The 22,724-nt window shown below is 44.2% G+C and overlaps 1 protein-coding gene across 3 annotated transcripts in view; it reads left to right on the top strand.

Annotated features, from left to right (window-relative positions):
* Positions 1 to 4,472: 4,472 nt before the first annotated feature.
* MARVELD2 (MARVEL domain containing 2) overlaps positions 4,473 to 22,724 on the top strand; it is a 323,008-nt gene continuing 304,756 nt past the window's right edge. Inside the window, exon 1 of one of the 3 annotated variants that reach the window (XM_069627536.1) lies at positions 4,473 to 4,626. Coding sequence is in view for 2 of the 3 variants with exons in the window: in XM_069627534.1 (XP_069483635.1) it covers positions 4,710 to 4,800 (91 nt within the window). In the remaining variant the exon portion in view is untranslated. Of the gene's footprint in view, positions 4,627 to 4,650; positions 4,801 to 4,885; positions 5,039 to 22,724 lie in introns of those variants that run through there. The other 2 variants (XM_069627534.1, XM_069627535.1) reach the window with 2 other exon arrangements.

Here is a 22,724-nt window from a genome sequence, read left to right as displayed (position 1 = left end):
AGTCCAAGGGAACAAGCATTGCCAAGCCAATAGTGAAACGCCCATTGCCCAAGCCAAGAATGAAACAAGCGCTGCCCAAGCCAAGACTGATTTCTCCCCTGTCTCCCCTTCTGACGTCTCCATCCTCCTCTCCAAAGCCCACCCCTCGTCTGCTCCAACTGACCCTTTCCCCTCCCTTCTTATTCCTAAGATCTACCTTCTTATTCCCTACCTAACTTCCTTCCTCAATACCTGCCTTTCCTCGGCCACCTTTCCCTCTGCTTTCAAGCACGCCACTATCATTCCTATTCTGAAGAAACCTTCTGCTGACCCCTGCTCACCTCTAATTTCTGCCCTATCTCACTCCTCCCATTCCTCTCCAAACTTCTTGAGTGCCTCGCCTACTCGCAGCTCTCTACCTTTGTCTCTAGTCTCTCTCTCCTTCCGGCTTCTCAATCTGGCTTCCGCCCTAAACACTCTCCTGAAACAGCCCTCACTTACATCCTTAACTCCCTCCTCTCTGCTCGACACTCTAAGCAATCCTCTGTCCTCATTCTTCTTGATCTCTCAGCTGCCTTCGACACAGTCGATCACCCCTCCTTCTCAACACTCTCTTCCTTCGGATTCACAGGCTCCGTACTCAACTGGCTATCCTATTACCTCTCCTCCCGCTCTTTCTCTGTTTCCTGGGGTGGCCGCTCCTCTCCATCCCTGCCTCTAGAATACGGAGTACCCCAAGGCTCGGTGCTCGGCCCTTTCCTATTCTCACTCTACACCTCCCTCCTTGCCCCTGTCATCTCCTCATTTGGCATCTCTCACCACTTCTATGCTGACGACACGCAGCTCTTCCTTTACTTCTCTTCCTTCTCTCCTGATCTCCACCTTAAACTCTCGTTCTGTCTTACTGCCATTAAAGACGGGATGTCTTCTCGTTTTCTTTCCCTTAACTCTGACAAAACGGAGGTACTTTACTTCCCCTCTAACTCCCTTCCCCCTCCCTCTCCTCCTCCTTTCATTCACTTTCCTCCCTCTAACCTCACTTTCTCCCCCCATGCTCGCAACTTAGGCATTTACTTCGACTCTCGTCTCACTTTTTCCCATCATATCTCTCTCACCTCTCGTGCCTGTCGCTTCCACCTCTATAACATTTGTAAAGTCTGCCCCTCTCTTACTTTCCATGGCACTAAATTTTTAATCTCCTCCCTAATCTTCTCTCGCCTCTTCTACTGCTCCTCCTTACTCTGTGGTCTACCCACCTCACATCTATCCCCCCTCAAATCTATGTACCATTCGGCCATCCGTACTCTCTGTCTCCTCACCTCCCGCGATTCCATCTCTGCCTCCATATACTCCCTTGGCTGGCTTCCCTTTCACTCCCAACTTAAATTTCATTTTCTCTGCTTAGTCTTCAAATCTCTCCATAATCTTGCTCCCCCTTATCTCTCTTCCCTTCTCTCTTTCTACACTCCCTCTCGCCCTCTTTGTTCTGCTGACCACTTCCTCCTCACAGTTCCACCTTCCCCTTGTGCCTCCTCCCGCTTCCGCTCTTTCCAACTCCTAGCTCCCCTTCATTGGAACTCCTTACCTCTCTCAATCCGCTCTATCCCTACCTTTTCCTCATTCCGTTCCTCCCTTTAATCTCGCCTTCTCCATTCCCCGCCATGATTCCCCTCCTCATCCCCATATCCCTCCCCTCCTCTCTTTTTCCCCCCTTATCAGCTCTCCCCTCTCCCCTCCAAACCATCCTCTACCCTACCCCTCCATCTCCCTCCTCCTCCTCCTCGCATTCTTCCCTCCTCCTCCCAGTTCTACTCCTCTACTCCCTTCCCATCTGTCGAATTGCTCCACATATTGTTTTGTTGATCTGATTCAAAATTGGATCTTGCTTCTATTGTTACTATTATTTCTGTTATTAATAAATGTATCCTGTTGTTAAAATGTGCAGCGCTTTGGTGTAAAGTGCTATATAAACCTAATAAAATACAAATACAAATACAAGAGTTAAAAAAGCATTTCCCCATAGCCAAAAGTGGTGCAAGCATTGTCGAAGCCTAAAGTATTGTGCAGGCATTGTTTAAAGCCAAGAGAGTCTAACAACAAGGCATACCATTTAGCTGCACTGATTGTCAGGAATCGAAGGGGCGAATGCAAGGTTGTTAAAAGGCAAAGCTTGTTGATTGTGATTATTCCTTAAATGTTGGTATAACTCACATTGCCAACGCCAAAAGGAGCAGAAGTAGAATGACATCCTTAAAAGTATTTGGTTGTTGGTGATGCAGAAAGACAAGTGGCAAAGAGGCTGCTCTTCTGAAAGCTTGAATATTCAGAGGCAAAGTGCATTACCTACATGAAGGTGTTGAGGAACACTAATGTGAATATTGTCTTTTCTGAAAAGTTGCTAAAAGTCACAACGTTGCAGACTATTGAAGCTGCTGTAAAAGCTTTGGTTGTCAGTAGATTTAAAACTTCAAACGCACAGTAGAATGTGGAACACTATCGGGCAGGCAAGTAGACCCACTGAATGCTTGCAGAAGTTAACCTTGTATGGGAGTTATCCAAGTGAAAGCAGAGGCGCTGTGAAGTCATCCTGAGAAAGATGTAAACCGTGATTTATGGTGTTATAAAGAGAGAATTGAGAAGAGCTAGTAGAAGCTGTGTTTCTTTAATCTTGCCAGAAGTTGTATTTCTTTGAACCTAACAAGGCGCTGTGTTTCTTCTTTGACATTTATAAATTGTGGCAAAGCATCTTGACACAGAACACCATTGATGCTATTTGATGAAATGGATATCATTATTCAAGGAAGAAGAGAAATCTTTCTGTTGGTTGAACATTGGTTAACAGAACTTTCTTTTGATAAAGTGAAGGATCCAACAACTGAGTTGGAACTTTGTTGCAAAGCTGGATTTCTTTGTTTCTTTTTGTTGAGCGTTGGGACTGAATCTAAATTGAAACCTGCAGAAGGGGGTCGCCCAGGTTATAAAAAGAGACTGTAAATATATTAGAAATACGATTGTTGATGCTGTTGTGAACTGCCATGCATTTTCTTGTGTATTTTATGTTTAGGTGTGAGGGCCAGATATCCATTGTTAGAGTGTTTCCTTTTGTTTTTGATAAGCAGGGAAATCCTCGTCAGAGTAGAGATAGTGAGACTTTTGTTGAAACTTATAACATAATAAAATGGCATATTTTGAGAAATCATCTGCCTCACATTTCTGACCACTCAAAGTCTCCAGCTTCCTTGCCCACCGGACAGTTGATGTTGGCCCAGCAGTTCAAGAGAGAGCAGCGATAATGCGCATTGGCAACTGCCTCAGGGGCGGTGACAACTTCCTGGAGAGTTTATGCCTGGGTGTCCAGCAGGAAGGATTGACACTCAACCGGGACAAGTGAAAATTCAACACGCAAGAATTGAAGTTCTTTGACCGTGTATTTTCCAACAAAGGAATGCAAACTGAGAAATCCTGAGAAAGTAGAGTTTATAAGCTGTCCTCCCTAGTTTATCAGAGGCAAATGACCTTTGTTTATTCTTGGGAATGGCTAGTTATTGTGCCGGATATCTCAAAGATTCGGCAGCAAACAGTGCCCACCGAGATAACTGAATAAATCTGATACAACATACAAGTTATCTGAGACATGCAAGACATGTCAGACTATAAAAAGATAGCTGCACTGAGCTAACGGTGGATGCCAGTCTCCTGGGACTCAGGGCTATCCTACCTATCCCCAACACAAGCTGGACAGGGTTCTCTGTCAGTAGAATGATCTCTTATGAAAGCACATTGCTGCATGTCGATAGGGATTATCCTAAACCAACGAAAGGAGGGTTAGCTGTAATGTGTCAGTGCTCTCACACTTACATGTTCATCTAAAATTCTGTGAAAGAACTGTGGGGCTGTATGGTAAACTGATCTATTTTGATTTGAAGTACTACTTGAGTATATTCATTTTGGTCATATGCAATACATTGTTTAAAGTAGAATGTATTTATTTTCATTGCTTGCATGAAAGGGTCTGTTAGGCCACTCCTTAAATGACATAGGCCCCATCTCCTTTAAAGGTGCATTATCTATTTGGGATTTTAGGCTGAGCCAGACCCTTTAACACCCTGGACCCACACATTGAATCACAACGCGTCAGAGGGCCCCCCGCCGCCGTTGATTTCTAATCACACTTAAAGCACTGAATCCAAACAATTAACTTCCTTTCTGTGGCAGGGGAATCACGGCCTCGCTGTCAGGTAGATGCAACACACCACACACAATCTAGTTTTCTACTTGGCATGTCGGATTCACTGCCTAGGAATGAGTGAAGGCTTGTTTTCTTTGCAGTTTATTTGGGGGAAACTTGTTTTGCCACTTATAACTTTCTAAACGTGGCGCTCTAACGTGTATCCCAGGTTTCGTAGGGAAGCAGTCACAGCCGGACGGATGGGGAAATTAGCGTGCGTGGCTCATGCGCAGTGTTACTGTGTGAGCGGGAGGGCTGCGCGGATACTGAAACTGCAAGCCTTGCGCAATTGGGCCTGCACCTGAGCCAGGTTTCTAAGTGACATCAGCTCGGAGCGTCACCTGACCTAGGAGGAGCCAGCAAGCCTCTCAATGGGAGGAGTCAGCAGAGAGGAAGCGACTGGATATACACAGGCACAGGTAAGGGAGCCCACCACAGGAAAGATGGGGTCTATCGACCACCTGATCGCCCCCGTTCAGGGTTGACCACGTTTTATCGGGGGATGCAATCGAGCTGCTGGACCCATTATGTCCTCTCGTACGCAGACAAGAGCCCCTGCGCTCAGAGCTTGGACCCGGAAACTTGCCACCTCGGTACCTCACAACACCCTGACCCATGCCTGAAAAGTAGCACAAGAGTTATTCCTCTGCGTCGTACAATGATACAGGGAGAGAGGGAGATATAGAAAAGAAGAGTGGTGCCTGCCGCTTTTCTCTTTCACATGTGACCCTTCTGCAGCCCCCTCCGAGAGTACCACGAGAGACAGTCCAACTACCGCCAGTCTCCCACGGGCTTGCCTTAGTGTACCTTATCCCGAGGGGATGGAAGAAGGTAACTTTCAGGTGTAAAATGTTAAGCCTTCAGAGAACAAGAATGAATAACCGAATGCGAAACTCATGGAGGAGTATTAAAAAACAGTTCTCCAATAGTGATAACTGGCAGTCCAAGTTTTGTTTCCACTGAATGTTTACATTATGCAACTGTACAATCCTTATGATTGACACTTGGAGAACTATGTTTCAAATAGCGAGCTGGATCCATGTTTTCATTCCAGATCTGCTCCTTTCGGAACATCATTATATTGAAGGTGTATGTGTATGTTTATCATCGCGAGAGCTCATTGAGTAACCGACAGCTGGATTTTGACTTGATGGATATTTTTGCAGGGTTGCTTGTTAAAAAATAAGTGAAAATAACAACGCATATGTTTTGATTAAGCTCCACCCGTCCCCCCTTCTAGGTGTTCACTAATTTGGGTGCCCTGAATATAGGATGCTGGCTGCTTTGCTTAAAAAACAAAGTGCATTTTGGGAAAATAAGAATGACCACCAATTTATCAAACACGTTTGTAATAGTCATTTAAACGTGCATTCCTTCTGAGAATGCAGTACACACTGGGTATTTTGATAATTTCATCTGTCAGAATACTTACCACGACAGTAACATGTGTGCAAAGCTTGGGACATATATACACTTTTTGAGTTTGGGCTGTCCTTGTGGGCAAATAACGACTTTCAGATACAGTCACAGATTACTCGCAGTCGGCGGTATAGACTTCCTCAACGTGGGGTGAGGGTTTGGACCACGGCTCTACACGGAAAGTGCTCTTGCAAGACAATTTTTGCCGGAGGGCACCTTCGTCTTGTTTTTGCCCAATTTCTTCCGTGATTTCATGTCAAAGTACAAAACTATCTCGATATTTTAGATCTTGCTCCATCGAAAAAATACAAACAGCCTCATTACGAGTTTGCCTGTATCCTAGCGGTATTATTGCCAGGATACCAGCAACCGGTAACCCTGTTACCGGCACTCGGTCTGGCGGAATTACCACTGAATTTTGAGTGCAGGTGAGGGGATTTGCTGGTAATACAGCTATTTTTGCTGGTAGTGTGGATTCTAGCCACCCTAATTAGCAAGCTTGTTCTTTGCTGGTGCGGTAACGTGCCGGTAAATGTAATTACTGGCACGTAATTACTGCACCTGCAAAGTTATGAGGCCCAAAAACATGATTCCTGCATCACAAGCACAGGGATCGAAATTGAGATTTGATAAGCAGGAGCTAAAAGCAATCCTGGGTATCCAGCCTTAACCAGTGACCAGGAGCTATGACTGGGGTACCAGAAGCTAGTACATAACATTCCGCGAATTGAACTTCCACATAAGATGAAATCCTATCACATTGTCAATTATTTATGGGCCCTTGTGCTTTAAATGTCATATCGATGTGTCCTAATGTTTAGTTATAGATTGCCCCAAATGTATCGCGTTAAATTCAAGTAGATGTGTATGTTAAGCATCTATTGGCCTGAGGAGCCAAACGTGGCTCCTAGTAGCTGTTGGCGTGACGCTAACCATGCTATTCTAGGCTACAAGCAGGAGCTAAATAGCTCCCAACTCCCCTCAATTTCAAACCTTGCAAACAGTGATGATTTCAGACTGTTGTAGTTGTGTTTTAAGATTCTTTGTGATATTAAGTAATCCCTGCTGACGTGTGATCTGCAGGTCTGGCACATTGGAGGATCTGTCCTCTTATCCATTCTAGGTAGCTGAAATGAGTGGCAGATTTCGATTGATTAGTAATTATATATAAACCTGCACCGTGCAATAAGGTTTGGATAAGAGGGACATAAACTTTTCATTGCTTCTGCCACTTTTATACACATCATTGCCTGCTGTCTAGCAACTTCAACTGTGACTAGATTCCTGGTATTTTCAGTTTCAAATGACACCCCAGTCAAAAACTACCAAATTGCTCAGTGGTACCCGCATTTTGCTGCTTTTGGACACTGTCGACCACTTCTCTCTCCTCACTGTCCAGCACAGTTAGGTTTCACAATCTTGCTCTTGCCTGTATCGCCTCCTACCTGGAAGGTCGATCCTTTAAAATCGCTTGTAACTTGCAAACCTCTGACCCCACCCCGCTCCCTGTTGGCATCCCCCAAGGATCAGTCTTTTGTTTATTTATAGGGCGCCAGAAAACCCTTGGGTAGCTGCGCGCACAGAATAACAAGAATGCTTAGAACTTGGTTACAGGTTGCATATTACAGGTTGTTGGTAACATAAATTGTATACAGTAATTACAACCTCTTCTCTTCGCCCTCTATACCGCTTCTCTAGGAAGACTTAACTCATCCTTTGTCTTTCACTTTCACATTTTTGCTGATGATAGTCAAAATGTTTTTCCTTCAACCCAGCCATCTCAGAACAGATTCCAAACTATTTCACAGCAATTTGTCACTGGAAGGCTCTCGGCTGTCTTGTGCTGAACTTTTCAAAGTGGAAGTTATCTTTCTCCGAGCTTTCAAGGCCATCCCTCCCCGCTGCCTCCCACCTGGCCATCTTGCTCCCTCACCCAAGGCTCGCAATCTTGGGATTGTGATGAATCCGATGGTGTCCTCACTCATTGCTCAGAGGTGACCTCTCCTCATGTGGCCAGGGGATGCAGCCTCTACCTGATCGTGACCCTGGAGGCGGGTATATGAGGGAGAATCACATGGAGTGACATGACATCATCGGACGAGACATGGTATCCCCTATTTTCCTTTAGGGATACCCCCTTCATTCTCCATGCCTTAATGGCATATTATCATAACTCCACTAAGATTGTGTACACAGCCCTACTGATAAGGGGTGCATCAGCCACTTTTGTTCCCTAAAAATAGGCGAATACTCGCTAAAAATAGGGAGCAAAAATACTGCCAACAATTCACCCACAAAGCTCCATGGATATGTTTGGACCAGTAGCGCACGTAGTATCACAGGAAGAAAGTACTATTATTGCTGACTGATGGGAGGAAGTAAACCTGTATCTTTTTTGTGCGCATGAATAACCAGGCGCAAAGAAATAATTATTACAAAAACATATCCGTTTTACAGTTTAGACATATTTTTAGCAGTTTATAAAATACTCCTGTTGGAAATTGGACTTACATTTTTATTCCCAACTTAAAAAATAAAATCAAGAGTAAAATACTCCCACTTCCAAATCTTATCTAGAGCACTGGGTGTACACCTGCTATTGAACCTTGGACTGCAGGAAGCTACATTCTCGCACTGTAAAGGGAGACCAGTAGTTTGGATCCTGGGATGAATTTCAGTTAAGATTCGATCGTGTGCTTCTTTAGCATCCTGGAGAATTTCAGCTCTGGTTTGTTGTACAGGAGGTGAGTCGGCATGCTCTGCAATACAGGCGCAATGGAATAGAGACCAAATGGCATGAATGTAAATTGGAAAGTACTCCTCTTGAGTGTCACAAAAGCAGGGAGCTGTTTTGAGTACAATGGCAAGCGCTTTTAAGGTGGATTTAATTTCAGGTTCAGTTTGGAGAAACGTGGCAATTGAGGATGAGGTCAGAAATGTTTGGAAGAGCATAATTATCTGCCTCTTTTCAAGATTTCCAACAACCAAACTCCATGTGAAACTAATTTCAGCCAGCTGTATCCCAACACATTGATTTTATGACCTCACCTTATGTGCTCTTGCCTTATGTGTGGCGAGTTGCTTCTTTTCTTGCGTTTGGGAAACATGGCTCTATGAACTGCTTCTGCAGTTATGTTGTGTGACCATAAGCTGGACATGGCATTGTCTTGTACAACGTCTAGGTTGATATTGATATCACTGCACATTTTTTACATTTATTTTGTGCCTGGCCTTTTTGAACCGTGGCAATCTGTACTAATTGATTGGTGTTTTCATATAGTTCCTGTTCCTCTGTATCGCTGTGCGTCAATGAAACATTCTTTGATGCCGTGTTCTTCCACACCTTGGCATAATGGCTTTGTTTCTGACACACTGTGCATTCTGTCTCTCACCGGGCAGTCTATCCTTTTGGCAGTATATGAATAACAGTCATATCTATAGCATAGTCTGTTCTTGTTTGGAAGAGAGATTATCTCACCTCGAGCGCATACCTTGTTTAAATTCATGATTTTGGTTTTGGTTTCATGTGCAACTTTGACGACTTCACTACAACACATACTTCCTTCTCCTTAGATTGCACTTCCTTCATGCGTTGCATTGACTGTTCTGTGCATTTGGCTACAGTGGTCACCTCCTTGAATGTAGGGCCTCTGTTCTGTCATGGTGCTTCTGGCACTTGAGTCTCTTTGCAGTGCACAATGAGTTGATCTCTTATTAATTGGTCTGTCATCGTTTACAAAGACTTGTTTGGATATGTACAACACTTGCACCTGTCTGTACAAAGAGTGACATTCCAGACTGTTCACCTTTTTGTTGAATCTGCATTCCACCTGTGTGCTGCTTCTACGTTCTGTAGTAAATCGGAGAAAGGAGACGGACCGGAGAACATGTTTTGCAACAAAGTGATTTTTATTAAAGGAATGAGTGCTTCGTCTGTAACTGGCTCCAAGAAGAGTTCCCTATTTTTCGGAGAAAAAATTAGCCGGTGCTCATCAGGATGCCTCACAAAACTCTGACCACGGTCCAAACCTATTCTATACCAATCTCTGAGCCGACCACTATAACAAAAGATAACCTAAAGTAAGCTTGGCAAATAATTCCTTTTCCCCTCTGGTTTGGCTGGTGGTTGGTTTTGTGACCCTCCCCCAAAAGAGTCCTAATTGTTCTCTCTAAGTACCTATGCCTGTTTCGATATTTCAAGCGCATGTCAGTCTTTCTTGTGTCTTGGTGGAGATTGGCCCTGGTCCCCCACGCAAATATTTCCTCCCAGCCAATCTGCCAAATTGGGCAGTTCATATAGTTCAAGCCCTAGGTTTCCCAAGGTCTCTGGGAATGTGCACCTCGGAGGTGTTCTACTCTAGTACTGTGGGTTTGCCTGCATTCTCTTGGCTGTAAATGTCTTTCACCCCGAGCGTGGCTACCTGGCTCTTCAGCCCTTCCTTGCCTTGTGGGTTGGTTTTCTTAATCCTTCACCCAATGTGGGGTGTCTTTTTTTTTTTTTTTTCTTTCTTTTTTTTTTGCAGCCCGACATGGGCTATGGAGCGTCTCAACCCGGCTTTGAGTTTCGGTTTTCTCAACACCCGGCCCCCCACCCCCTGTCTTTTGAGCAAAAAGAGACTACAAGCACAGGTGAGCGCTTTAGGCCTGTGCCTGGCAAATGTAAGCTGGCCGAGCAAGGAATCTAGGACAGCTGCTGCTGCTGTGACTGGCGAGAGAGAGCTGCACTTTTTTGCGGGTGGAAAGGCTGGGACCGACATGGTGGAGCCAAGCGGCTCACTGACTGTGAAGAAGGAAGCTGCTGCACCAGGGCACACTGCAAGAGTGACAGGAGCCGGCGAGTAACTCCTGGGCGTTCGCAGGTGAAAGAAAGCAGCGTTTCGCTTACCAGAGCCAAGAGGAAAGCATCAGTGGCAAGTGGAAGCTGCAGGAGACGGGCGAATGAAATAAAGGCAACCGCGAGGAAGAAACAGACGGGGACCCTATATCGGCTGACTGTGAGAGAACACAGTAAGGCCAACAAAAGCTGGTGAGTTCACCCAGAAGCAGCAGGGACACTGGAGCGTATCGGCGAGCACGCTGAGTGCAAACAATTGTCAATGACTTTATGGAGAGAAAGGAAAAGAATGGACATAGTGTAAAAGGGGGAATCCAGTTACACATAAACCCTTTTCTAATGTGTGAGTGCATGTCTATAAGGAACAGAGAGAGGATAATATAGCTGGAGGATACATTATCCAACGCAATATATATGCAACTCTGGCAGCGGGCGAAGACCCCGAAAGAACAGAAGCCCTGGCAGCAGAGTATACCAGGCAATAACAAGTGTGTGAAGCAGAAGCTGCAGGAGAGTATACCAGGCAATTTGTGTTAAATATAATTATCTGATGGTCCTGCCTTGGACCACCTGAAAATTGATAAAGGTAAGAAATACATCATTTTAGCAACAGGTAATTGGCTAATGCAACAGATACACGGCGGCATCATTTTGAGAGTTGACTGGTTGGCATAGGTCTTACCGGACCTTAAACGCTTGGCAGGTCATCAGCACATGAGCAAAAAATAGTGGTAGGGGAGGGACCAGGAACGATTTTTTTTTTTTTTTTTTCTTTTCAATTAAATAAGACACCATCCCTTCCTACGCCACAGGCCAGGGAATCTCGTCTGGCATCTCAATTTGTGGGGAGTGAAGGCAGGTGCCCATCTGTCTGGAATTAATGATTAGACACGGTCTTCCAATTATAGGTCACATCTGAGGAGACCACTTTTTGAATTTATTCTACTGTGCTTTTACTGGATTTTAGCTCCTATTACTACAGGTGTTGCTACTCTAATCTGCCACTGGAGACTCCTGGTCGATCCATTCCTTATGCAGTAGTAATTCCTTATGCAGTAGTAAGCTTTTTAATTAGTTGACACCTTACTTTCAAAGGCTGTCCTTTATTTATTCTAAGAGAAATATGTCTTAGGCTTGGGAATGATCTGTTCTCTTCGGAGTCATACAGACCTCCCTTTTTGTCTAGTAACCTTGGAAGGGGGCCGCACAGCCACTATCTGGCCTGCATGGGTCTGTATTTCAGCTAATTCAGCAGGTCAAATCTAGCTTTGAAACTTCTTTGAGGCTGCCTATTCATTATAACATGACTTCGCCGTCCATTTTATTAAAGATGGCCACTTGCTACTGTTGCATTTCTACATTTAGCAAGCTAATGTATGTATATTGTTTGTTACGTTTCAGCGTATACATTGATTATGTTATGTTCTTCAGGTCTATATGGTACAGGTAATATTCTTCATGTCTAGTTGCACGTTTGACCTAGTGTCTCTGTTTCTTCATGGCAAGTGCATAATCTGCTTCATGTCTATTGTATCCATGTGCTTCGGTTCAGCAGTGTGGTCACTTGCTCTCGTCATCTTCACTTACAGCATGTTCATTTCTTCTTGAGTTTACAGGTTTATTTCTTCTATTTTTCCAGGATAAGGCCGGTATTGCTGCCTTAGTGAATAGTGTCTTTCATACTTGCAGTATAGCTGCGGGAGGGGCAGACGCCATGAATGATGTACTCTTCTCACTTTTATGGTATAGAAGGGCAGGGTAGGGGCCGACACCATGAATGACTTATTAATTTGCTTCTCGACATTTCCCACGCCCTTCTGGTCGAATCCTCGACCACATCTCTTTGAGGCACCTCACCCCAGTAAGGCACCTTGGGGGGGGTCCATATTTTGGTCACCCCCATCAGATCATCTGATTTCTTTTGTTTTTATGTGCTCCTCCATACTCCAGGTCATATAGCAGCACTCCCCCATGTGGTTTGCAGTATACCCAACACCCCAGGCAATTACAAGGGTCTCGGGGATAACGGAATTGGGATCCTGGGGGGACAATAGGACTTTGCTTAATGTCAATATGAGGTAGATTATTGGCTTATGTGCATTTATGGATTTTAGTGTCCACATTTATCTATTTCCATTCCTACCACCTTGTCTTCTTACATTGGCACATGGCTATTCTCGGGGTGCAGAATCCCAATAGCACTAATACAAGTATGGCCATTAGTATTTTAAATGCATTAGCCAGCCAGAAGGGGATCCAGGAGAATTGATAATAGAGCCAATCCTCTTTGGGGATTTTCTCCACAACCTCTTCCATTTTGGTGTGTAGATCTGATAACAAGGTTATGGCCTCTGTGAGGGTCCCATTTTCCTCATCGTGGGAGGTATGTATTTGCAGTAAAACAGGCTGATTTGTGCACACACACCACCCACAGTGGCTGTTATCAGATCAAGCGGTTTGTACTCCAGGGAGGAATAGATCACTGCTGTTTTGCTAAACCATTTATACTCATCTGTTATGTAGTAATAATCATCCTCTGAGTTTGCTGAAAAATTATTTCCCCTTTTCTGGCAGGTAAGGGTGGTGGACTTTTTCTTTCTCAAATGTGCATCCATTTTAGGGAAGCCCATAATATATCATTTTGCGATACTACCGTAGTAGGTATGTTTATTAGCACTATGAAACATAACTCTTCCCAATTTGGGGGTAACTTCCTATATGCTCTGGATCCACAAGCCCAATAGTTGTCTATTAATACTGATGTTCCTGTCTTCATGCCTGGTACATCAAAGATGCGTTAACACCCATAATTATTCTCAATGATTTTCATTTGGAAGTATAGGGTGGCATTTTTCAGGGGTATTATCTGTGCTGGTCCCCCCTCATCGTCATCCCATGTAAGTAACTTAGTAATTTTATGCCACTGATTAAGGCCTGCTTTATTTGTGTTTACTACAGTCTCTCCCATTGTTCCAGGAGTGCTAGTGCCTTGCACCCAACTAGCCCATCGACCCACCCCTCAGGTGGGAGAGCACTTCCCTTTATTTGCAATTGGCCTCACTCCCAACATCTGGGGGTTTCCTTCCTCAAGTGGTCATTACACTGCAGCACTTTATTTTCCTCAATGGTAAACCCTGCTCTGTTTGTTCCAGGTTGCTCATGTTTTATTATCTTATGTTTTGTTTCAGTTTTTGCCACAGACTTTAGATCTTGTATATAATTGTCTTCTCACTAGAATTTTGCTTTATTTACCCACACTAGTGAAGCTGTCTGTCTAACTAAATGGCAATTGCAAGGCCAGAGAGCAATATGCGCCCGGCAATGTGGCGTACTTCTGTGGCTATGAAAACCCTGGAATCGCCTATAGCATAGGGAATGAGGGAGCACACATAGCTCTCATCAGATGCCCCTCTGCCCTCCCGGCTCATGTGCTGGTACCACATATTATTAGTCACTTGGGAAGAATGATATACGCATTCATGTGTTGGAAGTCATCCTTCACGCTTCTTATTAATCTCTTCATCTGCTTAGTAACAGCATAGATCATGTGTTGCTTATTAATTTGCTATAGTGATAGGAGTTACTTTACACTGATTGGGACACATTGTAGAACCAGCTCGCGCAATCCTAGGAGGATTATAAAGTAGAGACCACAACTTGTGAAAAATGTAGCTACAAGCGTGATTGCCAATGTAACAATGTTTTGTAAGTAAGCATGTGCATCAGGTTGTCTACAAGCCAAAAGCGTATATCTAACAAAATTGAAAAGGCCCATCTACTTCTTTTCCCTGGATATTTTTACGTTTTCAAAATGTAAGTCTCTACAGGAAAAACTGCATAATTATCACAAGAAGAACTCGTTCAAAAATAATGTTTTGGGTCACCAAAAAGAGTGGCGAGAGTGACGTTCAAAGCAGGATAGGTATTGACTATGTACGAGAAGATTGCAAATAATATTGCGTGTAAGGGCAACATGGAATGTCTGTAATTTTCTTCTTGGGAAAGTGCTATTTCTTTTTGTGCAGGTAAAATCATTAGGAAAAATATTTTATTCAACTCTTTTCATTTTGCTGATTGGAAATGATCAGGTTATTGTCTCTCTCTGCTAATTGCTGGTGGTTCCTTGTGGCCGATTATCTGCATCCGCGTCACCTCTTCTTCACCTTCCGATTCAGGGAGTTACGGCAGGGGGTCTCTCCTTTAAAGGGTTTGACGTCACCAAGATGGAGCCAGGCTCACCTGCCTCTTACTGCAGTGGCAGAGGCCTCCTCAATGAGGTACAGTCCCTTGAAGCGCTGTTTGTGCTAACGCCTTACAACATTTGTGATTAGAACTTTGTCACCTGGATACAGTGCAGGCAGTTTCAGTAAAGTCCAGGGATCGATTTCTTTTTTTTTTTTTTTCTCACCGTCTTCCTCATTCTTCTTTGACATCCCCTGTCAGGCTCAAAGTAGCAGCCCGATATTCATGCATTTCACAACCAAGCACATCAGCAGCATTATGGGCATCAGTTCGGGCTCTAATGGGAGGAGCAAGCGATTTATGCAAACAGCGTCCCGTCACCAGCTCTTGTCAGCAGCGAGTCACGTGATGGTCTGAGCCGGGCTGTTTGTGTAATGCAAATAGTGCTAACGGTAGGCAATGGGGCCATCCTTTTTTCAGGGTCACTTTTAACTTGGCAATCGGTTCTTTGGGAAGGCTGTTGAGGCGCTTGCAAATCCATTTGCCTGCACGTGATAAGTGGAAGGGAATTCATGCTTAATACCCAATTGGAATTTGATGTACTTAAAAACTACATTTACAAAATGCGGTCCCTAATCAGACTGAAGGATTTGGCGCACTCCCCAGCTCGGGAAGACCTCACATATGAGTAACTTTGCAGCACATGTGGATCCAGATGTGTGCATGGACCAGCCTCGATCCATCGAGGAAAAATGAGATATGACTATCAGCATATATCTGGAGCCATATATCTGGAGCTGTTGCAAACTTGGAGCATATCTACATAGTCGATGTGCAAATGCTGAAAGAGTCCAGTAGGACGGGGTATTGCTTCTCTCACTGTTCTCAGCATGTACCCTGCAGTGAATCTATGGCAAATTTAAGACATTTATGATAAAAGCAGCAACGTGCTGTGTCAGGTTAGGCCCAAATCACTCTTCCGATATTGGGGGCTGCAAGACTCTCTCATGTTGTGTGTGCTGGGTAATGCAGTTGGTCTAATGCTAGATTAAGTAATACAAGGGGCATGACTGGCGTGCCAGTGCTGACCTGCCGCCAGAGTGCACCTGTGTGGGACAATGAGCATCCCCTACGCTTCCATAAATCTTCCTCTTCTGGTGGAGCGTGTCCCTGTAATTCAGTGATATGTGCTATAGGCAAGGTATTAAAGCCTTCGTTCATTATCATGCTTCTTGTGCATGTATATTTATTAGGTGCTGTGTCAAAGTCGGGTACTTTGGAAAAAATACGCTGCTTTTTGGCCTCTAAGTTGGCGGCTTTGTTGCAGTGGGAAATTGAATCTGCCTCTTTAGTGTGGCCTGCGCACTTCACCACGGTGTAGGCAGATGATAGTTATGGTGCATTTGTGAGCCTGTCCAATAATGGCGCATGCTGCACTGGTGTGCCGTCTGCATGTAGGAAGCTCTGCCTTTTCCAACATGATAGTCCTGCGTGTACTGTTGATGTCACGTAGGCTGAGTCAGACTACACTGTTATTTCCTCATGCGTTTTGAAATGCTGCAGTAAGCTACTAATTCTGCTGCTTGCGCTGAGCAATGTAAAGCCAATCTCACACTCGCCACTGTTTCAAAGTTGCCATTCGGCTTTACTTTTACCACTGCATTTCCTGTGTATCTCTCCCCGGAGTGCTGGTTGAACGTTAAATGAAGAAGACTCCACCCCCCCTTACTAGGGCAATATCTTTAACATGGGGTTGCTTGGTGCAGTCATGCACATGACCCCCTTCCTTCACTTGCACTGCTATGAATGTTGTTGGATTCACTACTTTATACCTTATTCTTTTTAAAAAAACATTTAATCGCTGGGTTTGAGATGATCACCTTGTTACACAGATATTCTCTGCGTGGTGGATGTACTTTTCAGCTTTTCTTGAATGGCAAACTGGCATGCTTCACATTTAATGTTACTGAACTAACCATTGTAATACTGGCAGATTTCTCCATTGCAATGGCTGCTGCTGCCAGTGATTTTTCACAGGTATAATGACATTTCATCACTGGATCTAGAATCCCACTGTAGTATGCTAGTGATTTGTGTCCTGGAATGATCTTTTGTGTAAGAACCGCTGTCTCCGGAAAAATCTAGGCTAACGTATTTTGTTCATGGACTCGATTTGTATGAGAGAATAACTCTGCACTGTATTCAGGAATCCCTAGAATGGGTGTTGTGCATATTACCCCTTTTAATTCATTGAATGCTTCTGTCATTTCACCTGTCCAGGCTATATCACTGTCATCTTTCTGAGCTTCCTTGAGTCTTTTTTAAGAGGAGTCTGGCATATCTGCTGTAATCAAAGACCCATGCCCTGCAGTAATTTCAAAGGCCCAGAAACTGTTGCATCTCCCTCCCAGTCTTTGGTTGAGGTGTTTCTTCCCTCTTGGAATATCAACTGCCCTATGTACAAGACCTCTTCCTGGTAATATTGTAATTTCCTCTTGTCTACCTTGTACCCCTTATCTGCCAAGACTGTCATCAACTGTATTGAGTCCTTTCTGCACTGTTCTCTTCTTCTGTCTCACTGCACACCAGAATGTCATCTATGTACTGTATTGCTACACTGTCAAGCTGTACATTCCCTAGGTCCATCTGGAGGACTCGATTGAATATTGAAGGGGATTCACAGTACCCTTGGGGTAACCAAGTGTGTTTCCACTTCTGATTTCTGTCAGAAAATAAAGTCAACTCTTGTGACTCCTCATTAAGGGGAATTGAAAAGAAAGCATTTTTTAAATCGAGCAGAGTATTACACAATATTGTGGCTGGATTTGGGATCAATAGAAATTCTGCTTCAACAATATTGTTTACGGGGCGCAAGTCTTGAATAAATCCCCACCCCGCCCCCTGTTGATTTCATCACTGGGTACACCACCGTATTACATGGAGACTCTGATGTCACTAGTAATGCCCTTGGGTACAATCTTACCCATGTCAAAATTACTCCTGGCTTCTTTTGATTTTAACTACACCTACTTCCTTCAGTAGGCCAACGCCATTTGGACTGCTTGTCCACAGTATGCTTGGTACCTGTGCCAAATCTTCTTGGAAAAATGATGGTGTCTTTTTGTTTCAGTGCCATTCTCTGTGGTACTTCTCTGCTTTCAATTTTCACCCAATAATTGAGGCTGATGAACATCACTACCTCATCCTCTGAATCATCGCCTCTAAACCATTCCTCATCTGTCAAACCCGTCAATCTGTGTCCTTCGTCAAGCTCTATCGCCGCTCTCCATGCTTTTCCCTCGTCATCAATCCTGTGAATAATTGCTCTCTATACTCCCTATGATTGCTTAAAAGTCTATTTGAATCCTCTGTCCTTTCTCGTCATCCATAGGTACATCTGGTCTAAATTGAAACTCTGCAGCTAGTCGCACTGCTTTGTCCCTTATCCCAGGAAGTCATGCAACCAAGATGGGTCCTCAATGAAGGAATACCTCTGGGTCTAGTGGTATACCCTGCTGTGCTTTCCGGCCAAAAAATGCTAAGGATTCTTGTGCATTTACAAAATTAATCCCTCTAGTGGAGCATACAATCCCCTGGTCAGTGAAGGATATGATCATGTTTAACCTGCTCATTAAGTCCCACCCTAATATGTTAACTGGTGTCTTGCTGGAGTACATTAGTGGCATTGAAAGGTTGTGTTCTGCTATAGTAATAGGTACGTCATCGGAAAAGAAACCAAACTTGATGCCCCAGAAAAACCATGTGCATTCATGGCAGTGCCTGACATTGGGTACTTCCCTTCCCTAACACAGGACCTAGTCGCCCCTGTATCTACAAGGAAGGAAACATGTCTTGTCACGTATGGCCACTGCAACCGGTGGTTCCTCTTGTGGGCCTGGTGTAACAGAAAGGATTGAACACATCAACAGTCGGTGGGCTGTTCTATTGTGGGTATAGGTTCATCCCTTTCGCAGTAAAAGGGTTTCCTCCCACCACAGTCACACTTCCTATTCTGGCTGTAGAGGTCTATGTTTCTGCACTTGCGTTCCATGTTGCCATAGTGTTCTGTTGTCTAGGTGCTTGTGGTTGCACCTGTGTTTGCTGCATCTGCATGGGGCCCTTCTGTGTTTGCATTGGTGCTTTTCGTGCTGGCATTGGTGCTTGTTGTACAAGTTGTATTTGTGGCGCATTAGTCTGATACTGTGTGTGATCTTTGGCATAATATTCTGGTGGTGGCGCTGCACTGTATGGTGGAGATATGCTATCCTCTTCTTGGATCCTGCCAATTTTGTTGCATCCCTCCCCTGCTCCTGCAGGGATGTCATTTCACCGAAATGCCAGGGGTAGCGTAAGGGACATCACATGACGCTTGACCTCTGACATAACAGGAAGTGATGTCATTTGACCCCTGCCCAAAGTGACATCCCAGAAAGCAATGCAACATGACCTTTCACCCCTTGGAAAAACAGGAAGTGACATCACATGGTACACTCCAAAAAAATGGTTGATATCACTCTAGTGTGATATACATTTCATACAAGAATGGATCACCATATGCATCGTTAATATCAGTGTGTATAGGTCCATATTACCAAATTACTGTGAATGCAAGCTGACGTCCAAGGCCAAATGATAATGATGTGTTGCCATATAACACTTACGCTTATGCACTCTATATAAAACAATATCACCCAACCTGTGTTGGTACTCATTTATCAACCTCAGAAGGATGAAAGGCTGAATTGGCCTTGTCGGGATTCGAGCCTGCAATTTGCTGATCTCACACACACATCGCTGCAGGTAGAGCTCAACCCACTTGGCTATCTTACGGGCTATAGTTATCTTACCGGCTATAGTAAAATGAGAAATTGCATGTCTGAATATAGGTCAGAAAGCAAATTTAATTCTGTTGTGGATACCATTAAACTGTTAACAGATTTAACAGCAGTCCAGTTCAACTACAGGTCTGGCGCAAAGTTGGCCACATGTCAATCCTGCGTGGATCTACTTTTCAGGCTTCAGAGGTTGGCCTCACACGGCATCTCATACTCTGGGAACTTGTTACCTCATACATGCAAACACACATCCTGAACAGCATGCCATTGAGATAGGAACGATAGACCCATTACAACAAGAGATTAATTGTGGCACAATTAAATCAACTGCCACTTGATGTGCTATGGTCAAATATTTCTACACTGTACACAAGCTTTTAGGCACAAGTATTTTTTCAAGTGACCGAGGACACCAAGATGGAATGTCTTGTGGTGATCATAACAAAGACAACAGCAGAAAAAATATATATATATCTGCAACTTGCAAAATACATGGTCGGAAATGGATGTTTATTCTACTCTAATGCTTTTTTGAAGTTTTGTCTGCATTGTGAATTTGAGGTGTTTTAAGAACAGACTAAATCAGTGACTCGCCCCCTGAAGTGTGCCTGAAATAAACCTTTGAGTCTAGAAATAGTTTTATAGAATTCCAGAAAGACAAATTATTTGTTATTCCTATTCTTCTTATTTAGGGTCACGGCTCAAAGTGGTACACTTGTGGAACCCCCTGTATTTTTAAGAGTCCTGAACAAGAAAGCCAGCCACTCCAGAAACAAAGCGCCACATGGAGCTGGAACTAGCCCAGGAGCTGGCATTTAACAGAAAAGAAAACAATTCTTTTTTGTTTTTAAGGGCTAGCAAGGGAGACCTTGGGGGTCACGGGTGCGACCCCTAAATGATGTCCCTGGAGAAGTGGCCCATTTTTCCACATGTCCAGCACTGTTGAGGCTGTCTTCCGAATCTGGGCTCCCCCATGCCCCCCCATAAACCTTCCTGGTTGTGGAGGTTGCAATCAAAATCCTCTTCCTCTGGGTGCACCCCCTCTTCCTCGTGGCCATTAATTGTATTCTCCCCTTCCTGAAAAATTCCGTCCAGCCATCGGGTGTGCATGCTGTGCGTCTTGTGTAACCACTTCCTGTTCCACTTGTCAACACGGCTCTTTCCACTGAAAACCGTGTCATTTTCTGAATTAACTTGGCTTCCTCCAGCTTTCTTTCCTCAAGTTCCTTTCTGACTTTCTCATGCATTAATTGACAGTGGTGAACTATAGTCAATTTGATCTCTGGCCATGGTTTCGCTTCCATTCCCACAATTTTCTCAATTGTCTCTGCACTGGTTCAGCTGACCCTTTACACAATATGTGATAAATAGCTATGGTATTATTACACAGCTCCCTCGTCTCAAGACACCATCTCTCGTGAATCTTTTAAATGTAAGCAACTGGGTCTTCATCATCCTGCATCTTGTGCATCATGATTGCACTCATGTCTGATGTATCGGGATATTGCACTCTGATTGTTCTCCATACAGATGCCCTACAATTGTTAAATGCTGCTACATCATGAGTCGTGTTCTGAGCTGTCACCCCAGGATTCCAAATGTAGTCATCTCTTCCTCAATTATGGCAGCAAGCAAACTTTTTATGTTTTCTACTGCTTACTTCATCCCTGTCTCATGCTTTCTAGTTCATAAATCCACTTTCCCGCTCCTGATTGGCAATTTACACCTTCAATTATCCTTGTCCAATTGTGGCCATGGCATGTATTGCAACCGTCCTCTGCCATCCTCCCCCTTTTCTGTAAACTACATCTCCTCCATAGTTTGTTCACTGTTGGTGCCCGTTGCTTAGGTATGGCTCCTGCGGCATCAGCTTTCTTCCATCCCGGTAAATCTCTCAACCTATTTACATAAGGTGTACTATCTTTATAAGCTTCTTGATCGTGTTTTTGGTGTCCCGAAGCCTTTAGCGAATGTTGGAATTGCATGTGCTCCTTCTAAACACAACCACATTCCCTCTTCCCCAGCTGTTACGTTTGTTAATAGGGCGTGTGGGCGTTCTCCCTCTAACTCATTTTCCCCTTAATTTTTTCCTCCACTGAAGGCATCGTTCCCCCCAACTTCCATCACTCACTTCATCTACTCAGACTTCCTCAAGGGGGAGCGTTCTATCCGGTCTGCTTGTTCCTTCCTGCAATACCTTCCCTTTCTCCATTTTATGGAGACCCTGCTACACTCTTCTTTACACTGTGAGCACCACTATCTCATCTTCTCCTGTACAAATTACCAATCTTCCTTTTGTATGGCCTCTTCCTCTTCATCTGGAAGGGTACTGTTTTTGGTTATGCCCTCCACTTCCTTATTGCATCCTTATAAGCTCCTTTTTTCTCCACTCCCGTTCCTGTTCTCTTTTCCTCTTGGAGCATGCACACTCAAAGAATCTCAATTTCTTTTCGTCACTTTTGCCTGCTTAATCTCATCTCCCTTTCTATTTCCTTGTCTCTTTCTTCCTTAATGTTTGTCTTTCTCATTCTTCAATTCCTTATTTTCCTTTCTTCTCTCTAGATCTTTTTTCCTTTCACTTGGTCTCCTTCTTTCTCTCTGATTTGCATTTCTTTTCCCTTTCCTCCTCTTCCTCAATCATTCTGGCCCATTCCCTTTCTTCCTCCTCTTGCTTTCTTCTCTGACGTGCCCTTGTGGTTTTATTTCCTCTTCCTCTTCTTTGTCTGGTCTTTCCCTAACTTCCCTTTCTCTCGCTTCAGCATCGTCCATGTTTGTCTGATTTGAGCAATATTTGTCCTCCCACCCACTCGTTCGGAGTGATCGCTGTCTCTTCATTGTTGCCCTACCTTTCTGTCTCTGGATTTCTTCCTCAACCTTGTTTGCAGCTCACAGCGCTCGCTGTATTCAATGCGCGTAGACATTAGCCCTTGTCTGTTTTTAATTTAGCTCCTTTTATAGCATCCTCACTACCGTAAGCGGGGGGCGCATATACAGAGTTACTGTGCCCTAATGCTGCTTTCAATTCTTTCAATGGATATTGTCCCTGCACTTCATCAGACGGCTCAATGCTTTCGTGAGGAGGAGGAGCTGAGGGCGCTCTGCCGTTCCCTTCATGCTGATTAAGCATCCACTCCCTTGGGGGCAGATCCTCTGTCTAGTCTCCTTACCTCTTTCAGAACCCTGGAATTGCTAATCGCTTTTCCAACTTGTAGCACTGATTTCAAAAGTCCTCTCTTGAGGCCAGGGC

This window comes from Ambystoma mexicanum, chromosome 6p (assembly GCF_040938575.1).
Source record: "Ambystoma mexicanum isolate Mex_15411 chromosome 6p, UKY_AmexF1_1, whole genome shotgun sequence".
Lineage (NCBI taxonomy): Eukaryota > Metazoa > Chordata > Amphibia > Caudata > Ambystomatidae > Ambystoma > Ambystoma mexicanum.
This window is presented reverse-complemented; position numbering and strand designations above follow the sequence as displayed.